The 22,715-nt window shown below is 37.0% G+C and overlaps 2 protein-coding genes across 8 annotated transcripts in view; both read left to right on the top strand.

Annotated features, from left to right (window-relative positions):
- LOC123871038 (D-arabinitol dehydrogenase 1-like) overlaps nucleotides 1-22,715 on the top strand; it is a 35,019-nt gene that overhangs the window by 4,658 nt on the left and 7,646 nt on the right. For 5 of the 6 annotated variants that reach the window (XM_045914582.1, XM_045914586.1, XM_045914587.1 and 2 more), the window contains 7 exons: nucleotides 1,469-1,635; nucleotides 2,237-2,338; nucleotides 3,224-3,319; nucleotides 4,226-4,303; nucleotides 4,603-4,696; nucleotides 5,016-5,123; nucleotides 5,869-6,092. In XM_045914582.1, the coding sequence (XP_045770538.1) occupies nucleotides 1,469-1,635; nucleotides 2,237-2,338; nucleotides 3,224-3,319; nucleotides 4,226-4,303; nucleotides 4,603-4,696; nucleotides 5,016-5,123; nucleotides 5,869-5,983 (760 nt within the window). In that variant the 3' untranslated portion in view covers nucleotides 5,984-6,092. Of the gene's footprint in view, nucleotides 1-1,468; nucleotides 1,636-2,236; nucleotides 2,339-3,223; nucleotides 3,320-4,225; nucleotides 4,304-4,602; nucleotides 4,697-5,015; nucleotides 5,124-5,868; nucleotides 6,093-22,715 lie in introns of those variants that run through there. The other variant, XM_045914583.1, reaches the window with a different exon arrangement.
- On the top strand, nucleotides 13,779-22,057 carry LOC123871040 (trypsin-like). Of its 2 annotated transcripts, XM_045914589.1 has the most exons (7): nucleotides 13,779-14,396; nucleotides 18,182-18,289; nucleotides 19,348-19,468; nucleotides 20,057-20,203; nucleotides 20,568-20,696; nucleotides 21,086-21,271; nucleotides 21,622-22,057. In XM_045914589.1, exons 1-7 carry the CDS (start codon nucleotides 14,127-14,129, stop codon nucleotides 21,642-21,644), a joined length of 984 nt encoding a protein of 327 aa, XP_045770545.1. In that variant the 5' UTR covers nucleotides 13,779-14,126; the 3' UTR covers nucleotides 21,645-22,057. The 2 variants fall into 2 exon arrangements, with proteins under 2 accessions (XP_045770545.1, XP_045770544.1); XM_045914588.1 differs by lacking the exon at nucleotides 21,622-22,057 and having other exon boundaries at nucleotides 21,086-21,412.

The raw sequence follows: 22,715 nt of genomic DNA, 5'->3' as shown, positions 1-22,715 counted from the left end.
GCTGAATCACTTGGCGGCACGGCTTTGCCGGTAGCATGGTAACTAGCCACGGCCGAAGCCAATGCGGTATAACATGAAAAAGCACGTTTTTCAGGATTTTTGGAAATTCTACCCCCTGCCTTTGTATAATGTTATAGCCTCGATAGCTCAACGGTTGAGAAGCGAACTGAATTCCGAAAGGTCGGCGGATCAAACCCCCTCCTATTGTCGTACCCACTCCTGGCACAAGCTTTACCAAGTATTAAACGTGGCAAGGGGGAGTATTAGACGTGCTTAGCATGGCTAATATTCTTTTCAGAAAAAAAAAATTTGGGGGTTGGAAGTGACCATCTTTTTTGTACCCTCATTTGAGCTGGTTTTCTTTATTAACACATCTTCAATCACCAACAAAATAATATAGATAATCGTTGCAATTTTGTTAAATAAACAACTTGGACGAATAATGAACAATTAATTAGTGACTCCTGTATATAATAATAAAATCAGTATTATTCTAATTGCGTAAACATTAATATAAACGTGTAAACATTATTAAAATCGTACGACTATTATTAAAATAACATTCAACGATAAGAAGTGTATCATTAAAGTTATTGTGTTGTAGAAAATTATTATCTTCTGTTAGCTTTCTTCCATGACTTCATCTGCGTGGATTTAGTTTTTCTATAGATCCTCCTCCACATAATCACTAATAAAGTTTACGACTGAAAAAGAAATTTTTTCTTTATTCAAATAAATAAATCAATAAATAATAGTTTATTTTCAGGTTAGGTTCAGCGGTTGTTAATTTTAGAGTTCCGTACCTCAAAAGGAAAAACGGAACCCTTACAGGATCACTTTGTTGTCTGTGTGTCTGTCTGTCTGTCTGTCCGCCCGTCCGTCCGTCCATCCGTTTGACCCGTTGACCTAGAATCATGAAATTTGGTAGGTAGGTAGGTATTATAGGTAGGTAGGTATATTTAAAAAACTTTTTCCTAAAACCAATAGTTTCCAAGAAAAAAGCATTTCAAATTTTTTTTATTCATTTCTTGAATTTCTCAAAATCAGCAATCAGCGCGACCTTTTTATTTTTCCCGTGACCTCTTGACATGCCCCCCTAACGATTCATTATGTCAAATTACGGTAGGTCTTTTTTCGGAGGGCATCTAATTATTCCTTACATATTGACTGAACTAAATTTTTGTTTACATCATTAAAAAAGTTATTCGTTTTTCATTTATCGTGCAAAATTTCGGAAAAAATACCCGAGTACGGAACCCTCAGTGCGCGTGTCTGACTTGCACTTGGCCGGTTTTTTTCCTTCAATGACGCACGACGCAGTTTGACATGATTTTTGCATGCATATAGTTAAAGATTTAGAAAATATCATAGGCTAGTTTTATCCCGGAAAGTCAGAGTTCCCACAGGATTTTTAAACACCTACATTCACGCGGACGAACATACACATTTCACAAACTTGTTGTTACAGTGCCTGCAACCTTTGCAATTTTTGCCGCAATGGAAAATACCAGTATTGCCTGTCTGCTGGTATAAACAGTACCATTGGAATATGGAAGGACGGCGGCTGGGCACAGTACTGCCGATGTCCTCAGGACCAGGTCTACGTGCTGCCTGATGGCATCACCACCGAACAAGGTCAGTTTTTAGTAGTATTAAAATTGATTTTTTGAAAAAAAAAGTATATCAAACATTTCGCGCTCGTTTCGCTCGCGCTTTTATTGTATATTAGTTGATACCCAGAACTTCATCCGCATGGATTTAATATAAATAACCTGAAAATTCTTTGTTTTTCCGGGAAAAGTAGAGCGAGGTGTTTTGAATCATAAAAGTTTGTTATTGCTGAGCTCGTTTATCTTTGAATGAATGAATGAATGAATATACTTTTATTGTACACCACAAAATTAGTACCGAAAAACTCACTCTTTCACTCTTTTACCTGTATTAAACGAAAAAAAATTGCGCTCGTGCTCCTATTTCTTCTTGTATTCTATCTTGCTGTCAAATTGGTCATGGTTAAAAGTATAGTAAAAGTCCGACAGATTGGTTTGGAGAAGAGTTGTATCAGTCTCCCTGTTGAAAGGTGGCTTGATCGAGAGTGTTCTTAGCTATAATCCAAGAAAATCGGTTCAGCCGTTTGAAAGTTATCAGCTCTTTTCTAGTTACTGTAACCTTCACTTGTCGGGGGTGTTATAAATTTTTAATTTATACTTATTAAAATATTTGGATGAATTTTCAGCGGGTCTCTGCGAGCCATACTCCTGTGTATCTCACGGATACGACCGCGTCATACCGCTGCCCATCGGCAGTAAGATACTGATCGTCGGTGCTGGCATTATTGGTAAGTTGAGAAGAGTCACCGTCGAGCGCTCCCAAAGGCACGCCCTATACAAACGGAGCTCGATTCTTATTAATAACTAGATGATGCCCGCGACTTCGTCCGCGTGGATTTAGGTTTTAAAAAAAAACTCTAATTTTCCGGGATAAAAATTACCTTGCCAATGCCCGGGATGCAAGCTACTTCTGTATCAAATTTCATACCAGTTGGTTAAATTGATGGGCCTTTAAGAATCCCGTGGAAACACTTTGATTTTACGGGATAAAAAGTAACCTATGTCCGTCCCCGCCATGTAAGTTAACTCTGCACCAAATTTCATCAAAATCGGTTAAACTGTTAGGCCGTGAAAAGCTAGCACACAGACAGACTGACACACTTTCGTATTTATAATATTAGTATGGATAACTGCATTACGGGAAGTATAACCTTGGACTGTGCGGCAGATGTCGTTATTTTGCACCAGAAACCAGGGTGGGATTTAAAAGTTCACCCGAAAAAGAGATACCTATGGCTATATTCCCGACATTCTTGCTTTACAAGAAAGAATATTACAAGTAGTATTTTTCGTAACGCACTGAAATATAATTATTTTGCTGTGTTGATATCGCAGCGCGAAAAAGGTAGGCAAGGGCATTACGAGTACCTTTTCTCGAAGCGTTTCGTCGGATTTTCGAACCGTCGTAACTTCGGTCTGGATGACGCTAGACAGCTGAAATTTTCAGTATCAGGTGTCCTCAGCAAAATTAAATATATCAAGTATCAAATATAGCTTTTATGGTTTTACAGATCTAAAGATATCTAAAATACGTCGATTTCGTCCCTCACTGATGATCATCAAAACCTCTAAGGTACCTACAAAAATTTTAGTCATGTTTTTTTTTTTTTCAGGTAACTTATGGATAACAACACTACACCTTCAGGGTCATAAAGACGTTACAGTTTCTGAGATGAACAAATCCAGATTGGACATTGTCAAGTTGATGGGTAAGATTATTATTGAAAGAAACGTAAATCAGGTTTCCAGATGTCATCTTCTGTACAAAGATCCTATAGAAAGAAAGAGTTAGGTACGTAAGGGATTCCTTGCCTTGCCATAAAAATCCGGTGAAAGTAAAGACATAATTTCGACTATCAAACCCAGAAAGGGTAGTTATCTGGGACATGTTCTCAGACGTGGCCGGTACTGTCTCCTACAATCGTGATGGGGAAAATTGAGGGAAAAGGACCCATTGAGAGGAATTGATTGAGGGAACTTTAGACCGCGCCGTCGACCGCTAAGCTAGGAAACAGGCAGGATCACCACCTCAAGGAAGGACAGGATATATTTCGGAGAGTCTGCTATGGAGCTTGTGTTTCTCCCCTCCCCTCTCCCCCTTCACCTTTATACCACAATGCTGCATGACGAACTGCCGGGCGAGTTTCCATCCTTATCCTTATGTCGTCGACACTCCTTCTAGGGTTTGGATTACTCCTCCGAGATCAGTGTTTCCTACCAAATTATAATCCGAGTGTCTTTAAAATAATAGTGAATAGGCAAATTCTAGGCAAAGGCGTCCCATCTTTGGCCACATCATCACTTCCCATCAGATGTGACCGTGGTCAAGAGCATAAATCAATAAAAAGAGAAGCGTTTAGTAAAAGAAAGTCATGGAACATCCGGGAATGGACTGGAATAGCCAACGTAGCACAACTTTTGCGTTCGGCGCAAGATAGGAAATTATATGAATGACGTCCAATAAATTAATGAGAGTTACAAGAAGTAGTAGAAAAGCCTTGGCTCATAAAAGAAGGTTATTAGAAGTAGGGGAGAAAGAATCTATGTAACAAATTAACAATGTTTAAGGAACATTTTTCATATATTAACACATTTTCAGTTTATTTATTTTTCAGAGACCGGGTACAGGCTGGTAACACCTGATGTTTTGGCCGCGGAGAAACAACTTTATGATGTCATTATTGATTGTACTGGTGAGAATTCTTTCTAATAATCCATACTAATATTATAAATGCGAAAGTGTCTGTCTGTTAGTCTGTCTGCTAGCTTTTTATGGCCCAACAGTTTAACCAATTTTGAGAAAATTTGGTACAGAGTTAGCTCACATCCCGGGAAATCATAGACTTCCCAAGGGATTTAAAAACTAAATCCACGCGGATGAAGTCGCGGGCACTATCTAGTTTTAAATAAATAGTAAGCAACTATGAAGTTTGTATGCAAGTCCGACTCACACTTGACCAATTTTTTTTTATGTTTTTTATTCTATTCCCAGGCGTGGGCAAAGTGATGGAGATCAGTTTTAACTATCTCCAACACGGAGGCAAATACGTTCTATTCGGATGCTGCCCGCCTACACACCAAGCTTCGTGAGTAGCTTTTGAAGTGTTTCTTGGAGATTGGAGAATTTGTAATTTCTTAATTATTCAGAGTATTACCAGAACGCTAGTAAAAATATTAGCGTTATTATTATACTAACTTAACACAATCCAATGCCAATAACCATTCGCCTTACTTTGAAGTTTTAGTTTTAGTTTTAGTTTTCCAAACCCGCATTGTATAGAGTGCAAAACTCGGGTCAATGCCCCACCTAAGAAGGCATTGACTTTGTGTGACCTATTTACGGAAGGTTCGTTGACCACTAGCGTCAGTCAGATGTTTTATTTGCAATATAAATTTTTATTACAGACTGAACCCATACCAAATCTATGACAAAGAGTTGACAATCATTGGTGTGAAGATAAATCCGTTCAGCTTCCCGAAGGCGATTGGACTTCTCAATGCTATGGGTGACAGGTACAGTACTTATATATGTTATGTGAAAAAAAAAGTTATTCGGGATAACCTCCTAAACTGAATATAAAAGTGAGAGCCGGAAATAGATTTTAAGTGATACCTCTTTGAATAGGTATTTTAAACACTCATTATGTGTTTTACCAAAAAACTAGATGCTATTCTCGAAATAATTTTAGCAACTAACATGGGATTCCACCTTATGCGTGGACTGTTTTGTCGTCAACGCATCCGCTAATTTTATCCGCGTGAACTGAGGTTTTTAAAATCCCGTGCGAACGCTTTTTATTCTGGAAAATCGAAGATATTTTCCGGAATAAACAGAGCTCCAGATTGCACGCTATGTTTATAGGTACCGAATGCCCTCGACTTCACGACATGGATTTAGGGCTTTTCAGGATTCCGAGGGAACTCTTTGATTTTTCGGAATAAAAATATGAGCATCCCCAGGATGCAAATGATTCGAACTATCTCTGTAGGCACTTACCGAATTTCCTCAAAATTGATTAGGAAACCATCCGTTTACCTAACCGATTTTGACGAAAAGCCAATGGGCTGTAAAAAGCTAGCAGACAGACAGACAGACAGACACATTTCCGCATTTAAAATATCATGATCAACCCATCGCACCGCCCCGGCTTAGTACTGAACATGAGTGTCCCCCTCAGAATGAGACCGCATTTATAATATTAGTACGGAAATGGATTTTTCTGGATTTTTTTCTCACCAAAGAATTTTTCTTTTTCAGATACCTCAATTACGAAAAGCTAGGGGTTAAGACCTACCCGCTCTCGGCATACCAGGACGCGATCAAAGCTTTGAAGGCGGGGACCATCTCAAAAGCTATATTTAAAATTGTCTAAAATTTTTCAGTGATAAATATTTATTGTATCTTCAGCATAAATAAGCTAATGTAAAATGTGATGTTGTATGTTAATCGTTGTTTTGTTTAATAAATATTGTTTTATCGTGTTGAATTTTTTTATTTATTTATCTGTTCATTTTTAGGTACCAAAAAATCTAAGTTAGTACATAAACTCAGTATGTGCCTGATATGAATTAATTAATTTTTTACCAAAAAATAACAGTTTTTTTAACAGGACTACCAAACTACTCAGTCTATACTACCTAGTATGGATTAACAGGGCTCTCTCCGTCACTCGTTTCATACAATCGTAGTTCCAATTTCATTTGAATATTAAGCAACCAAAGTCCATGAAATTTTGCAGACATATTCTAGAAACTAATATCTATGTCTGTGGTTTTCCAGATTTCTGTTAAAATATTCGGTTTCAAAGTTACGCGGTCTTAAAAAATTTCATACAAACCTTTGAGCCCCTGTAATTTTAAAACTACATATTTTTAGAAAAATCTAAAACACCACAGACACAGATATTAGTTTCTAGAATATGTCTGCAAAATTTCATGGACTTTGGTTGCTTAATATTCAAATGAAATTGGAACTACGATTGTATGAAACGAGTGACGGAGAGAGCCCTGTTAATTATTATTTATTTATCATCAAATATAACAGTTCTTTTGACATTATTGATGTTAGCTATATAACATAACTGTCCACTTGTTATTTGCTTTACAAAAACTATACATATAAGATTAATGATGTTTTACTCGAGTTACATAGTTTGTTAGCAAGTGCTATTTCATGTTCTCAAGGTGTGATAGATGGTTTCAATTTTCTAGTAAAGAAAAATTAAAATTTTCATGGTTCAGATTGTTGTGGCCTTCTTCTCAGATCAAGGCGCGTTTGAGATGGTGATGATGATAATCATAATTTAAGTATTAATTGCAAATACACGTTTTGTGGCAACTTTTTATCCCGGAAAAGCAAAGAGTTCCCACGGGATTTTTAACTGACTTCAAAAAGGTGGAGTTACAATAGGTACAATAGGTGGTACAAAAGTTTTCAGGTCACAGTGATTACCATTATAATGGTGTGCAATAGGTAGCATTTACAATTATATTAATTACATGAATGACAATGAACAATAATTACGATAAACTGAAATTGAAAATTATTAATGATGAGTTATCAGTTAACTTACAAATAAACATACATAGACTGCTAAACATGTTCGCCCTTCCGAAGACAGCTACAAAAGACGACATCTGATCAGTCAAATAAACAGTTAACTACACGGACATGGAATGCCTAGACACCGCAAGCCCTCCATCCAGGCGTGCCCGAAGTTTGAGCCCAATTTGAGCCAAGTGCCTATTTTATTTTCATTCTTCTGTTATTACCTACTATCATTCCTCTTTCAAAATGTGAAAAACAGTTCCTCTGTAATATCAAAGTCTTTTGTCTCATTGACGCGAACTTGTGATTACGCGTTGTGATCATCACTAATTCATTGACGTCAGGGTTCGTATATGCGAGTTTCTTTATTCCACCGTAACTTCTAAATGCCAGAACAGATTTGGATGAGGGGGATATCGTTAGAATCCTTTTTTTTTTGCTCTCTCGTCTGGATTTACAAAGATTAGCCAATGTCAAGTTTGTAGTTATTTGTAACAAGTTAGGGAAACTATACAAGTATGGACCCCGTCTGTGCCGGCGCTCGCCGACACACGCACGGTGCCCCCTTATAGCGCTTTCCAGAAAAATCACTCCAAAAAGGCAGAGCACGCCCGCCAGCTAACACCAACACAGACGAAGTCCTTAGAATCCACATCAACAAATTCCTAAAGGGCCGGCAACGCATTGACTGTTCTTCTGGTGTTGCAAATATTCATAATCACTTAACATGAGGTGATCCACCTACTGGTTTTCTATTTAAATTTTAAAAAGTGTATGGCGCCAAATTTTTAAATGCGAAAAAATTTACTTAGTTCGTTTTTGGCAGGGCAATCGTGTTTTTTTTTAAAATCATCATACTGTTTTATAAACATGCGGCATCTAGTGATTCCAAGTCCGTGGTTAACCATCAACGCAGGTGTGACCTGAACGTCTATAATAAAATGTCACTGTGTCAGTCGTGGTGTTTCGAAGAGATCCAATCGGACACCATTGTTCCGCCCACTCACCATTCATATGAAAACTCTCTAACTGGGCCGGAATTAGGACTGCGAATCACTGAATTCTTGCCGTCTGACAATGCGTCGCAGATTTCTATACAATTCAAAAGATGAAAACTAAAACCCGACTGCGATCGTCTTTATACGCTGAAATATAAGAGTAAAATTGTTTTTCTGTCGCTTGGTATATTTTAATGTTGTTGTACATTTATTAACCCCCGACCTAAAAAGAGGGGTGTTATAAGTTTGACGTGTGTATCTATCTGTGTATCTGTCTGTGGCATCGTAGCTCCTAAACTAATGAACCGATTTTAATTTAGTTATTTTTGTTTGAAAGGTGGCTTGATCGAAAGTGTTCTTAGCTATAATCCAAAAAAATCGGTTCAGCCGTTTGAAAGTTATCAGCTCTTTTCTAGTTACTGTAACCTTCTCTTGTCGGGGGTGTTATAAATTTTTAATTTACACTTGTATTTATGTAAATATAAGTGTACTATAATTACATATATTACTTACTAATACTTAGGTACTAAATCCTGGCATGGCTAACTTCCAAATTCTCACGTAGGTATAGTCCAGCCATCCTGACGTTCACGAGTATGTGAGTGCGAGGGATGATGATGAATTTCGTTACAGAATATTAAAGCATACGAGGAAAACATACGACACGGCACACTTTCGTTATGTTAATGTAAATGAATCATGCAATGACATTTCGGCATCGTTTAACTGTACTGAGATTGGATCTGAGTTGTAGTTGCCAGGGGTACGAAAGTAGAGGTAAATCCATACTTCCATATTAATATTATAAATGCGAAAGTGTGTCTGTCTGTCTGCTACCTTTTCACGGCCCAACAGTTTAACCGATTCTGACGTTTGGTACAGGGTCAGCTTATATCCCGGGGACGGACATAGGCTACTTTTGTAGCCGTAGTAGTGTATTTGATTTAAAGAGTAATCTTTTGCGGCTTTATGTTGAATCTAGATTAAGATTGTAACAAGTGTAAATTAAAAATTTATAACACCCCCGACAAGTGAAGGTTACAGTAACTAGAAAAGAGCTGATAACTTTCAAACGGCTGAACCGATTTTCTTGAATTATAGCTAAGAACACTCGATCAAGCCACCTTTCAAACAAAAAAAAAACTAAATTAAAATCGGTTCATTAGTTTAGGAGCTACGATGCCACAGACAGATACACAGATACACACGTCAAACTTATAACACCCCTCCTTTTTGGGTCGGGGGTTAAAAATAATTTTGTACGCTGTTGATTACGAACAAATTAAAAAAAAAAAATACCGAAGGTTGGTAGACTCTTTCGAAGACACAATAATAAACATAATAAATTATCATCCTGGTACGATGAACACAGCACATTCTTATAATTCGGCATGGATTTTATTTCTATTTCAATTGACCGCTATGCTATTACTAGGTATATTTAAACAATAACACATTTTTAGTTTTTAAAGTAGGTACAATTAATTATAGTTAATTATCTACTTATTTTACAGTTTATTATCTAACTTATAATAATTTTTATATAATATGCATATAATATTAAATTATGCATTTAAAGGAAAATTATTAATATTTTGCTCAAATCGCTGGGACTGAAAACTTGAAATACATAAAGTATTTCAAGTTTTTCAAGTAGGATTTTCAAAAATCCTACCCGAGCGAAGATCATCTAGTTAAATTAATTATATCAGTACACTACATATACAAAGAAACGTAAGATTTCCATGAAAATAAAACTGAAGAAAAATTTAACTAACTACAAGTGTAAATTAAAAATTTATAACACCCCCGACAAATTAAGGTTACAGTCATAACTAGAAGAGAGCTGATAACTTTCAAATGGCTGGACCGATTTTCTTGGATTATAGCTAAGAAAGAACACTCTCGATCAAGTCACCTTTCAAACAAAAAAAACTAAATTAAAGTCGGTTCATTAGTTTAGGACCATATGCCACAGACAGATACACAGATACACACGTCAAACTTATAACACGCCTCTTTTTGGGTCGGGGGTTAAAAATTAGTTGCAATTTCAGTTGCAAGGTTTCTTGCAACTGAAATTGCAACTAATTTTTTAGAAGCCTGATGCAACATATTAAAGAGTTGCAACAAATAAGCAATAAGTTAAATTACAATTTGCCTATGCAATATGCTCACTGCATTTTTGTACTGATAGTAGAAAAATTTGTGTTTAAAAAACGTTAGCATTTTTTAATGTTGTTACGATTCATGTAGGTACAACATGCCAGGTAGCTCGTACCAAAGTGCATCTCTGATTATGAACATTTAAGCAAAAAGCAATTAATATATTAATTAACTAGCTGATGCCCGCAGCTTCGCCTGCGTGGATTGGTCAGATCCTCTGCAGCATCAGGATTGAGAGTTGGAATCCAAATTTTTTATGAAACAATGTCGCAAAGTTCCTCTATCGATTAAAAAAGAAATGACGCAAATCGGTTCAGAAATCTCGGAGATTTCGGTGTACATAGGTAGAAAAACACCACTCCCTTTTTGAAAGTTGGTTAAAGAAGTAGCCTATGTTACTCCCTGGTCAATTCTCTACTTGTCTGTGAAAACCCCGTCAAAATCGGTGCAGCCGTTCCGAAGATTAGCCTTTTCAAACAGACAGACAGACAGACAGACAGACAAAAATTTTAAAAACGTGTGATTCAGTTATAGTATCGTTCAAATAACCATATGACCTTAATATGCGGTAGTTATTTCGATATTACAGACAGACACTCCAATTTTATTTATTAGTATAGATATGATTTAAGGCTGATTTATCTATCGTCAAATAACTATTATCCGTGGAGTTTTGACGTATTGACAGATTTCCTATACAAAAACTGACAATCTCTCTTTATTCCTCAGATAAAAGTTATTTGATGATTGAAAAATCGGTTTTTAAGCAATAAATAAGTAACTTATCACTTGTTATAACGGTGAATGAAAACATCGTGAGGAAACCTGCATGCCTGAGAGTTCTCATAATGATTTTAAAAGTGTATGAAGTCTGCCAATACTTACGCACTTGGCCAGGGTGGTGGTCTTAACCCATCTCATTTAACCGTACTCAGTAGTGGGTCAAACATGGTTGTAATCAATTCGCAAAATAGACATTTAACAGTATCTATTGAAATTTCTGTTTGTTGTTTGACTATAATTCTCTTATTTTGTACTCTGTCGCTCTTATCTCAAATTAAGTTTTTTTTTTAATTTTTATATAACCTACTTTTTTGCCAACTCTACATAACTGTTTGTCCTTTGCACATTTTCACAGATTTATGGGTCAAAGTTACATAGATAAAACATGGTAATCTCCTATGTAAATGGAGCGACGTTTAAGGCGGTGAAAACCAGATTATTCTAGATTTATTTCATTTACGAGTTTTTTTACTTAAGGTATAGTAGATACGCTAAGTTCACACTTAATATTATAGGGACATGCGAAAGTGTATCTGTCTATATTCTAACTTTTCATGGCCCCTATCCCTTGAACAGATTTTAACGGCTACAAAAAATTTGCATTACGGGGACAGGTAATATCCCCTTTAATTATTACCTGTCCCCGTAATGCAACGTTTTATACCGAAAAATCGAAAAGTAAATCAATTCAATTTGCCAGGGTAAAAAGTAAAAAGAAAACCCTTTGTATTTCTTAATATGTAAAATGTTGTTTGGGGTTTTCCTAAGTTTCTATGGTATTTGTGATTTTCCAGGTTATCCGAGTTACCTATCTTCCAGCTATGTGTGCTATCATTGAGAATGATAAAATTGACTAGGCTATCTTAACATAAAAAATGCGAGTCGTACACGCATAGGAAGGGTTCCGTACCATCGTATAAGACAACACTTTTTAATTTTTTTTTAATTTTCATGGCTGCAATTTTGAAATTTTTTGTACTTTTTGTTATAGCGACAATAGAAATACACATTCTGTGAAAATTTCAGGTCTCTACCTATATAAGGATCACATTAGATAGGTAGGTCCGTCCATCTGGACAGACAGACGGACGGACGCCGGAGTCTTAGTAATTAGGTCCCGTTGGCACCCTTCGGTTACGGAACCCTACAAACCCTTAAATAGCGTAGTGGTTAAGATGTCAGCTTCCTGTTCGGGAGGTTGGGGGTTCGATCCCCAGCACAGACCTCTAAGGTTGAAATCTATAGAGCGCACTTTAACTTTGCTTAGACTTAAGTTTAAGTTAAAACGAGACAGATTTATGCCAGCGGTATAACGCTGTCTCGTTTTAACAGTGTCTTAAGTCTGAGAAAAGTCAAAGTGCGCTCTATAGATCTCAGCCTAAGTTTTCGGAGTTATATACGTGCGTTTTGAGCAATTAAATTAAACTTGCTTTAACTGTGAAGGAAAACATTGTGAGAAAACATACATGCCTGGAAATTTCCCTTAAAGGGAAGTCTGCCAATCCGCACTTGGTACATAGCTTCATTCTAAGAGGACACTCGTTCTCAGTAGTGGGCCGGCCATAGGTTCAGTTGATGATGGCTGGCCCTTAAGCAGGAAAACTGCGACGTTTGGTGTACCTAGGGCGTAATTCAGCGTAATATCGGTTATGGATTACCATAAAAATGTAAATAGAGGCTGACATTGACAGAAATATGGTTCGATATGGGCGCACACCGCATTTGTTGTGGAAGATAACACGCTGCGACGCAATAATGGCTTTATAACTACGTGCTTTTATAAATCAATGAAAATCACGCTAGAATATCTATATTGAAAAATGCTGTCTGTCCGTCTGTCTGTCAGCGGGCTGTACCTAGCTCAAGAGCCGTAACAGGTAGAGAATTAAAATTTTCATAGAGTGATTAAATTATTATACTGTCGGTATTACCTAGAACAAATAATAAAAACAGATGGCGAATTTAAAATTAAAAAAAAATATACATAGGTATATTATAATATATCTTGTACGATGGTAACGGAACCCTTAGTATGGGATTCCTACTAGCACCTTGAACGTTTTTTTTATATATTTAATATTTCGAATAGAAGGTAACCTCCAGAACTAATCATCCTATTTTGCTTTCACTAATAGATAACTACATTTCCACGAATACTAAGTACCTATAGGTAGGCTATAAGGACGAAATCGCGTGCAAAAACTAGTTAGGTATAATGCCTTTTTGGAGAGTTTAAAACGAGAACAAATGAAGTCATTTGAAATGAGCACAAGTAATTGCGACAGATTCAAGAAATCGGGTTGTTCAAGGAGCGGACTAACAAATTCCTGAAAGGCCGGTAACGCATCGGCAGTACCTCTGGTGTTGCAAATATTCAAGGACGGCGGTAATCACTTAACACCAGGAGACCCGTCTGCTCGTTTGCTCGCTAGTTTTTCAACAAAAAAAAAAACTCGTCGTCATACGACATTTCGAAATGCACAACATACGAACAAATGTACCTATAGATAACGCGCCGAATCGAATCGTAACAAACAATTGAAGTTCGGACAAAAGATGCATCTCGCGATCGGTCTGCTGACCCACATTGCTGTGTCACATGGCATTGTATTGGCAATGATTAAAAAAATAAATCGGTGCCATCTTACACACTCATTACTGTTTTGGTTGTATTGACGTGTGCACGTACGCTTTTCGCAAAAAATAAAAAACAACGGTCTAATTTCAAAGTGGAAGAAAAAAAATCGTATCGAGATAATTTTGTGTTTAACTAACTTTTTTTTATAAACCACTCAATATACTTACCTATTTTGGAAATAAAAATATTCGTAACATTTTATAATATTCTAACGAATTTTTTAGTGATAAAAGCAATTGAAATAGAGTGACTTTCATGTTACATTTTTTGATTCATCAATTCCAAAGGCAAAGATCGAAAGCCATACAGCCTAAGTGATTTTTAAAAAATTTGTACTTCAGAACTCTTAGGAAGTGTTAAATAGCCGAAAAACTAAAATAAAAATGATTTTAATATTTCTCCTCATTTCTATGACAAATCTATGCATTGCCAATGTTTTCATGACCCAAATAAACCACATGGAATACTACAGAAATAGGACTCGTCCTTCGAAAGCCTTCAATAGTTTTTCAACGAACTATTTCAATCAGAATTCTATAGGGAAACCGGGGAAGGAAAAAGTGCAGTGCGGTACAAGGACAGTGGACTTTACTTTGAGGAGGGGGAAAATTGTGGGGGGTTCCGAGGCGCCCTATGGAGCTTTTCCTTGGCAAGTAAGTATCAATACCTATATACACATCCGATTAAAAATTTTCAGAGATAGATAGCTTATCTCCTAGTGCTATATTATCAATACCCATATTGTTATGAATGTGAAAACCTTTCAGGCTAGGTTTACCTAAGTTTTATGATGATGACCTAAGATGATGGCCGCAGCTTCGCCCGCGTGTATTGGTCAGATCCCCTGCAGCATCAAGATTCAGGAGTTGGAATCCAAATTGTTTATGGAACAATGTCGAAAGTTTCTCTATCGATTAAAAAAAATGACGCAAATCGGTTCAGAAATCTCGGAGATTTCGGTATATATAGGTAGAAAAACACAACTCGTTTTTTGAAAGTCGGTAAAAAAAGTAGCCTATGTTACTCCTTGGTTAATCCTCTACTTGTCTGTGAAAGTCCCCGCAAAATAGGTTCAGCCATTCCGAAGATTAGCCCGTTCAAACAGACAGTCACTTCAATTTTATTTATTAGTATAGATATAGATATAGATTAAAAAAAATCCTTTTGTTTGTTGGTTTATTGGTTTGTCCTTCAATCACGTCGCAGCGGAGAAACAGACCGACATGATTTTTTTGATGTGTATTGTTAAAAACCTGGAGAGCTACTTTTTATCCCAGAAAATCAAAGAGTTCCCACGGTATTTTTGAAAATCCAAATCCACGCAGATGAAGTCGTGGCCTCAGCGAGTAAGTATAAATAACGAAGACATGGACAAAAGCTAGATTCTGTTAATTAATTACCTTAAAAGTTTTAAGGTTAAGGTTTGTCTACAGGGGTAGCCTAATCGGAAAGGTCGAAGGATCACAGACGTCGAACTATTAGCATACGACTCCATCTTTGGCCTCTCCTAGCACAATTTTCAATTATTTGGAGAGGCAAGGTCATGTCAAGCATAAAATGCACTTTTAATTTATTACAGATCGTTAAATATATCTATCTTGGACATATTGAGATGTAATAAATAGGCCTTCGCAAAAAAATTATTTATGAACTACATGATGCACGCGACTTTGCTTGCATTTAGTTCTTTCCTATCCCGTGGGAACTCTTAGATTTTCTGAGGCAAAAATCTCTTTACCAAATTTCGCTGAAATCGGCTGTGAAAAGCTAGCAGACAGACAGACAGACGCATTTTATATTTATGATATTAAAATATGGATTTCGGGCATTGTCCTTTAAATAATTCTTATTCTTATATGCAGGTATCTAATATATTTATTTACGAAGCGGTTTTTTTATCGCAAAATAATCTGTAACTTAAGAATAAAAATATCTTTTTCATTCATCTAAACACTTTTCTAAAGTAAAGCTTTTTATTAATATGTATAATATGAAAAGGTAAAAAATAATATTATTATAATCATAAAAACTGAAATGTAAAAATGATGCATATTATATTCTGTTTCTTTAGTCACTTAGGTATCAGTTAAGTATCATAAGCGGTCAATTACCTATCTATACCTTATTGTGTGTTCGTAGATTCTTTCAAATATTTTTGCCCATATAAAAATTTGTGTATTAAGTAGATATTTTGAAATATTAAAAAATCAGCTCTTAATCGTGTACAAATCTTGAAGTGTACTTAAATAACCTGGATATGAGTGATTATGACGCAAGTAAATTTTTTAAAATTATGTAAAACTGCTTCAAAATTTACAAACACATCGTTAATCAAAACGTAATTACCTATGGTTTAAATAATAAATTACATAACCTTAAAAGCCCTTTAAGCACGCTCTACACTCGTACCGTGAGACCGTGCCGCAAAGTGTGGGTTGAACTACAAACTTGACATTTTTTTTTAAAGAATATTAGCCATGTTAAATGACTAATATTCCCCTCTTCCTCTCCAACTAAGCGTCAGGCTTGTGCTAGGAGTAGGTACGACAATAGTGCAATGGGCGGGGTTTGAACCGTCCGCGTCGACCTTTCGGTTTTCAGTCCACTCTTTTGCCGGTTGAGCTATTGAGGCTGTAACATTGGCTAATCTTGGTAAAGCCAGACGAGAGAGAGAAAAAAAAAAGTGTCGGATTGTGGAGGATGCTTTGCGGCATTTCCCCATTCAATGTCGGTTTTATTGTCCACGACAAAGTGCTACAACTGAGCGCAAATTAACTGGTCTATCGCCTTAGTTAGACAGCTAATGAATTAATGAATGAATATACTTTTATTGTACACCACAAAATTAGTACAGAAAAAACACATACAAAGCAGAAGCACTGATATGCAGATAGAAGATCGCAATCACCTTTGATTGGCCTACACTCTCTCACTATTGGCTGAAATGCATTGTTGCAGCAAGAATACCATAAATTCAGCCAATCCCAACAGTTAATATTGTATTTACTGTTATGATCTTAATTGTTGGAATTTTATAACGAGGTTTTTTCGCAATTGACAGGCTGATTGGGAAAGTTGTACAACTTTGCGAGTGTCAACACGCGCTAATTGAGGGCTAAATTCATGGCAGCGGTTCGTGCTCTCGAAAACGTCTGTATGACCTTTATTAGTTCCATGGTTTCGGGTTTGTGCTTCATGGCGTTCCTCATTCGATAGCGGTTTTGTTGTCCAATACAACTAACAACAGACTAGACAGCAAACTAGACTAAGAAAAGTTGTACAATTTTGCGAATGTACAAAATAAGTGTTTGGCACAGAGTTCAGGCGCGAATCGCGTGCAAAATTTTCAGCAGCGATTTCCGCGCGAGTGTAGAGCAGGCTTTACAAAAGAGCGCGAAAATTAACAATAGCCCGCCAAAACTTGACACGCGTGTCGCAACCTTCGCTTTCGGAGACGTATGGCTCCATGAACTTTCACTTTTCAACTGTCAATTTTTGGAGATCCTTTGGTCAGAAAACGAATATTAATTTAATTTTTAAGATAATATGGATAAAGATTTGGCTCCCCGTGCGAAGCTGGGACAGGTCAACTGGTACCCTATAAAATAGTTACTTTTTTTATTTAGGTCATGGCTAGGTAGGTACATACTAACTATTCTATTAGGTACATGGCCAAGCGTGCTTATCAAGTAATTGTCTTTTCAAAGTCACGTAGGTGTACTATGAAAAAGATCATTAAAATGGTTCATTAATCGGCCGAGGTATACTTACCTACTCTATTTTCGTCGATACCAAAATCAAAATAAGCGTGGATCGAAAACGATTTTTTTTATTTTTTTTTTCATTAATCCTCTTGAATTGATTTGATGATTTTTTTCGTACATAAAAATATAATCCTTTAAATGATTAGTTAGTCAACAGAATGCTAAAACTTGTGACCTATTCACACTTGGCCGGACATAATATTTAGATATAACAAAAAAGCCTTTATTTATGAAAAACACAATAAGCCAGGCGTCCTCGTTACGCTCATCTAACAGAGTATTGTGTAATATAATTACTATAACATTTTGTTACATACCTAGTTTTCAAAATATTTAGGTCCCATATTCCAGTCACGTACTAAGTTTTTAGTGTTGGTATATTATATTCATAGTTATTACTTAACTTAATATATACCTAGTGCGAAATTCGTTTAGATAGCAACAGGGGTGGGGACGCCCTGCACACAAACCTACCCTAACACGCTGCGGGTCATTACTCATACCTCGATTGCCATCTCAACCTGTCGGGACATAAGGTTGTTCTGCTTCGAAAAGCTATTTCATAGCAAAATGGCTTATTCGCCCTTTCTACCAACCAGTCACTTGTCGGGGGTGTTATATTAATTTACATTTGTTATACCTTGCCTTTACAGTATTCTTCCTTTACTTTCCAGGTGGAAATTCAAATGCTAAACGCAGACAAACTGACTTTCGAGCATCATTGCGGAGGCGCTGTGATCGCAGAACGTCTGGTCCTCTCTGCTGCACATTGTTTTGATAAGGTAAGTATTATCTACTACGTCTTGGTCTGGTGGGAGGCTTCGGCCGTGGCTAGTTACTACCCTACTGACAAAGCGACCAAGTCATTTAGCGTATTGGTACGATGCTGTATAGAAACCGATCAGGAGTATGGGTATGATTTTTTTCAATTCCTCTTCAATTAAGCGTTCAGCTTGTGCCAGGAGTGGGTACGACAATAGTGCAACGGGTGGGGTTTGAACCGCCGACCTTTCGGAATTCAGTCCGCTCCTCAACCGTTGAGCTATCGAGGCTCAACTTGCCAACTTCAAATTGCCATACTCCTTCCAAGTTAGCTTAGGTTCTTCCACCTTAGACTGTATCATTACTTACCATAAAGTGAGATTTCAGTCAAGGGCTAACTTCTATCAGAATTTTAAAAAATGTTTTTATTTATACTTTTTTTACATATTTATTCCTCAAGACCGTACTGTTTGTCATTACATTTTGTCACTTCAACCTCGACAAATAGCATCATCATCATCACCCCGTCGCTGGCTCACTACTAAGCACGGGTCTCATCTCAGAATGAGAAGGGTTTGGTCATGTAGTCTACCACCCTAGTCAAGTGTGGATTGGCAGACTTTACCCATCTTTGAGAACATTATGGAAAACTCTCAGGCGTGTAGGTTTACTCACTATGGTTTCCTTTACCGTTAAGTATAGCAAGGGTTACTTCGAAAAATTGCTTGAATTGACACAGATGCGTGCCCGAGATCGAAATCTCGAATAGAAGGCCAACGTCATAACCACAATGTTATCACCACTTACGACAAAATATATGTAGATACGGTTTAACGGCGAAGGATTTATTTACATAGTGAGGAAACTTGCAATCCTCAGAGTTGTCCATAATGTTCTCAAAGATGTGTGAAGTTTGCCAATCTGAGAGGAGATCAGTACTGAACTGGCAATGGGCTGATAGTGATGAAGATGATGTACTAAATACTAACTTCCAGTAGGTAGGTACAAGTAAATAGTATTTCAAAGGTCAGTTCAATAGCAATTTTTTATTTCAAAATTAGTTCCCTTTAACTTTCAGGAGCCATTGCAGCTGGATCACATAAGACTGCTGGTTGGTGAACATCGGCTGAAGATGCAGGACAAGCACGAAAATCGGTTCCTCGCGGAGAAGGTGGTGCTTCATCCAGAGTTCAGAAAAAGTATGTATTTTTACGGTGTTATTGTCGCTAACTTGCGGGGAAGGACAAAAACTAAAACCCGACTGAAATATTATAGTAAAATTGTTTTTCTGTCGCTTGGTTTATTTTAATGTTGTAGTACATTTATATTTTTTTTTTTTTTTTTTTATATTCACGAACTCAGAATTTTCTCTATTTTCATTTGACATCCCACTCGATACAATATCAAAAAAATAATTTACAAATCCCATTTTTTCGTATAAAATAGGTATAGTCTATGTCACCTGCAATATTGACACCTCGTTCATCAAAATCGGCCCAGTAGTTTAGGCGCTATGGTGGAGCACACAGAATCTGGATACAAACATACATACATAGACTGCTAAAATCATAACCCTTCCTTTTGGCTTTGCCGCAGTCGGGTAAAAAATATATATGACTCTGGCAATAAATCTCAGCGATGTCTTTATGGAATGAGGTGAGATTGAAATTAGTATGCTAACCTACAAACCAAAGTCCCGTCTTCCAAGAGACCTACCTATGCCCAGCTGTGGACACCTATCGGAAGGACTTTTGAAAAATAATATCTAATGTATTATTTTTTTCCAGATGGCCCCCACAGCAACGATATAGCAGTTGTTCTAGTCTCTCGCTCGGGTGTCCAGTTCAACTCCCACGTCAGGCCGATCTGTTTGCCGGACAAAGCTGATACCACGGGGCGATGGTGCGCGGTTAGCGGCTGGGGGTACCAGGCAGGTACCAGAAGTCATTGATTTTTTCTACACTGTGATTTACACATATGTATAATTTATGCATATTGATTTATAGGGGTCCATTCCCGAAAGATGCCAACGGGACCTTATTATTAAGTTGCGCTGTCCGTCCGTCCGTCCGTACTTATAGCTACCTGTCAGCGGGCTGTATCTCTTGAACCGTAATAGATAGAGATGATTTTTTCACAGAATGTGTATTTCTGCTGCCGCTTTGTCAACAGATATTAAAAATTTAAAAATGGCTGCCGCGAAAAAAGTAAAACATGTTATTTCTTGTAGGAACGGTACGGAAACCTTTGTGGATTTCTTACTAATAGTTATAAAAATCCTCTTTTTCTTTATTCTAGAAGGAACAGACAACTTTGCGCCCGTTCTGAGAGCTGCAGCGGTACCGGTCCTGGACCAATCCACGTGTAGGAAGGAAAAGGTGCTCGGTGGGTGCCAACAGACGATATTGGACTCTATGCTGTGTGCTGGTGAGTTTAAAATACATGATCTAAAATCGTAAATGAATGGTACGGCAGTTTCATTAAACCCATACTAACTCCTGATCGGTTTCTACACTGCATCGTACCGGATCGCTAAATCATTTGGGAAACGACTTTGCCGGTAGGGTGGTAACTAGCCACGGCCAAAGTCTCCCGCCAGACCAGACCAGAGAATTTAGAAAATAGAAATTCCCAAATTGTTCTTGCCGGGAATCGAATCTGGGACCTCCCACTTAGAAGACCATAGCGCTCACCACTGCACCTGGGAGTTCGTCACAAGTCACAAGAGACCTAGTATGTCCAGCAGTGGACATCTCTCAGTAGACAACGAACGACGGCTATGAACATAATGTTAAAAGTATGTTTATCCTTTTCAGGTATTCTCTCAGGCGGTGTCGACGCTTGCAAGGGTGACTCAGGGGGTCCCCTCGCCTGTTATGGCACGAACCGATGGCAACTCCATGGGGTAGTGTCATGGGGCTCAGGTTGTGCGAGACGAGCGCGGCCGGGTGTGTACACTAGAGTAGTTTCCTATGTAGACTGGATTAGAAGCACCGCCGCGTCTTTGGGACAAAGAATATTGTAAGAATATTGTGAAATAGATTGAATAGGCATCTTCGCGGCAAAGCGCTCCATCTTAGGCTGCATCATCACTTGCCAGCATGTCTGATTGCAGCCAAGCGCTCGCAGTAGTATATAAATTCAAAAAAGTGATCCTATAAGGGTTCCGTTTTTCCTTTTGAGGTACTGAACCCTAAAAATAAACAAAAATAAACAAAATCATGCAAATCGGTCCAGAAATCACGGAAAAATTGGTGTAAATATTTAGATAAAAAAAAACGCCCGGAATCGAGAACTTTGGAGAAGGTTCTCAATCTGAAATTAAATTGGACTATTATTAGTACCGCCGCATCTTTGGGACAGAGAATATTGTGAAAACATGTTGAAAGATAATGAAAAAAAAAGCACGCCAATTCCGGAAAGTTAATGAGTAGAACAGACACATTTTCGCATTTATAATATTATGGGTGGTTATTAAATTGTTACCGAACTAATTAGGTATTTCAGTTAATTTTTAAAATTTTAAACTCCCGAAATCAATTTCAGAATGTGTCGAAATTTTTTTATACTTAGGACGTAAGATTAATTATAGTTTGGATTTTTATATTTTTGATAATAATCCAAGTATTTATTAAGTGCTGAATAATATAATTATGAATAAGTATTATACATACCTACTTAAATGAAAATAATAAAAAAATCAGGAGTAGGTACCTACCTACACTACAGTAACAACTTTTAAAATCAGTATTTTAATTTAAAAATGTAGTTTTAACGCCAAAGACTAGTCCTCGTTACCAATTAAATAATAATTATATAATTAAGGTATTAAGAATTAATTAATAAATTGATTATTTATTTTAGTTTTGTAAGTTTGTTTTTGTAAGGAAATAAAGCATTTTTGTAACATTAAATTACATACCCGAGAATATTTTGTTTTTATTAAAAAAAACAACACACACCTTTTACCTTTTCCTTTACCTTTTCCAAGTCAGCCGGTCGCACGCTTTTCTTCGACTTTTATCGACTGGAACTTCACTTACCATCAGGTGAGATTGTACCTTTATGATATAAAAAAACGCAAGTCGACGAAAGTGACCCAGGTTTTTCGTTGCGCGCTTTGTGTGACCAGGACTTTAAAATTTTGTGTGTGACTAGAGCTTTAAATGTTTGTTCATCCTCTATCCTTGACTGATTTTTGTTGTTATCGAGACAAAGGGCAGCGGATAACTCATAAAAATTTTCGTAATAAGGTCAAAATAGTTTGTCAACAAAGTATGACTTTTAAACATTCCATGGAATGGCCCACATAGGCACAAGAGATAAGCATGTACGAAGCGATTTGTCTCCTCGTTTCTAATTCGAACCGGTAGGATACAGAACGTCCCTGTGGCATCAGTTTAACCTCAAATTTTAATATGGGTACCTTCAAGTCAAGAGTTATTC

Source organism: Maniola jurtina, chromosome 13 (assembly GCF_905333055.1).
Source record: "Maniola jurtina chromosome 13, ilManJurt1.1, whole genome shotgun sequence".
Lineage (NCBI taxonomy): Eukaryota > Metazoa > Arthropoda > Insecta > Lepidoptera > Nymphalidae > Maniola > Maniola jurtina.
The sequence above is the reverse complement of the archived record's forward strand: the minus strand, read 5'-3'. Positions and strand labels throughout refer to the sequence as shown.

Coding starts and splice junctions, on each gene's coding strand:
- LOC123871040 (XM_045914589.1), top strand. CDS start 14,127: ATGATTTTAATATTTCTCCTCATTTCTATGACAAATCTATGCATTGCC. Junction 18,290..19,347: donor CTGCACATTGTTTTGATAAG/GTAAGTATTATC, acceptor TTTAACTTTCAG/GAGCCATTGCAGCTGGATCA. Junction 20,697..21,085: donor GGACTCTATGCTGTGTGCTG/GTGAGTTTAAAA, acceptor TATCCTTTTCAG/GTATTCTCTCAGGCGGTGTC.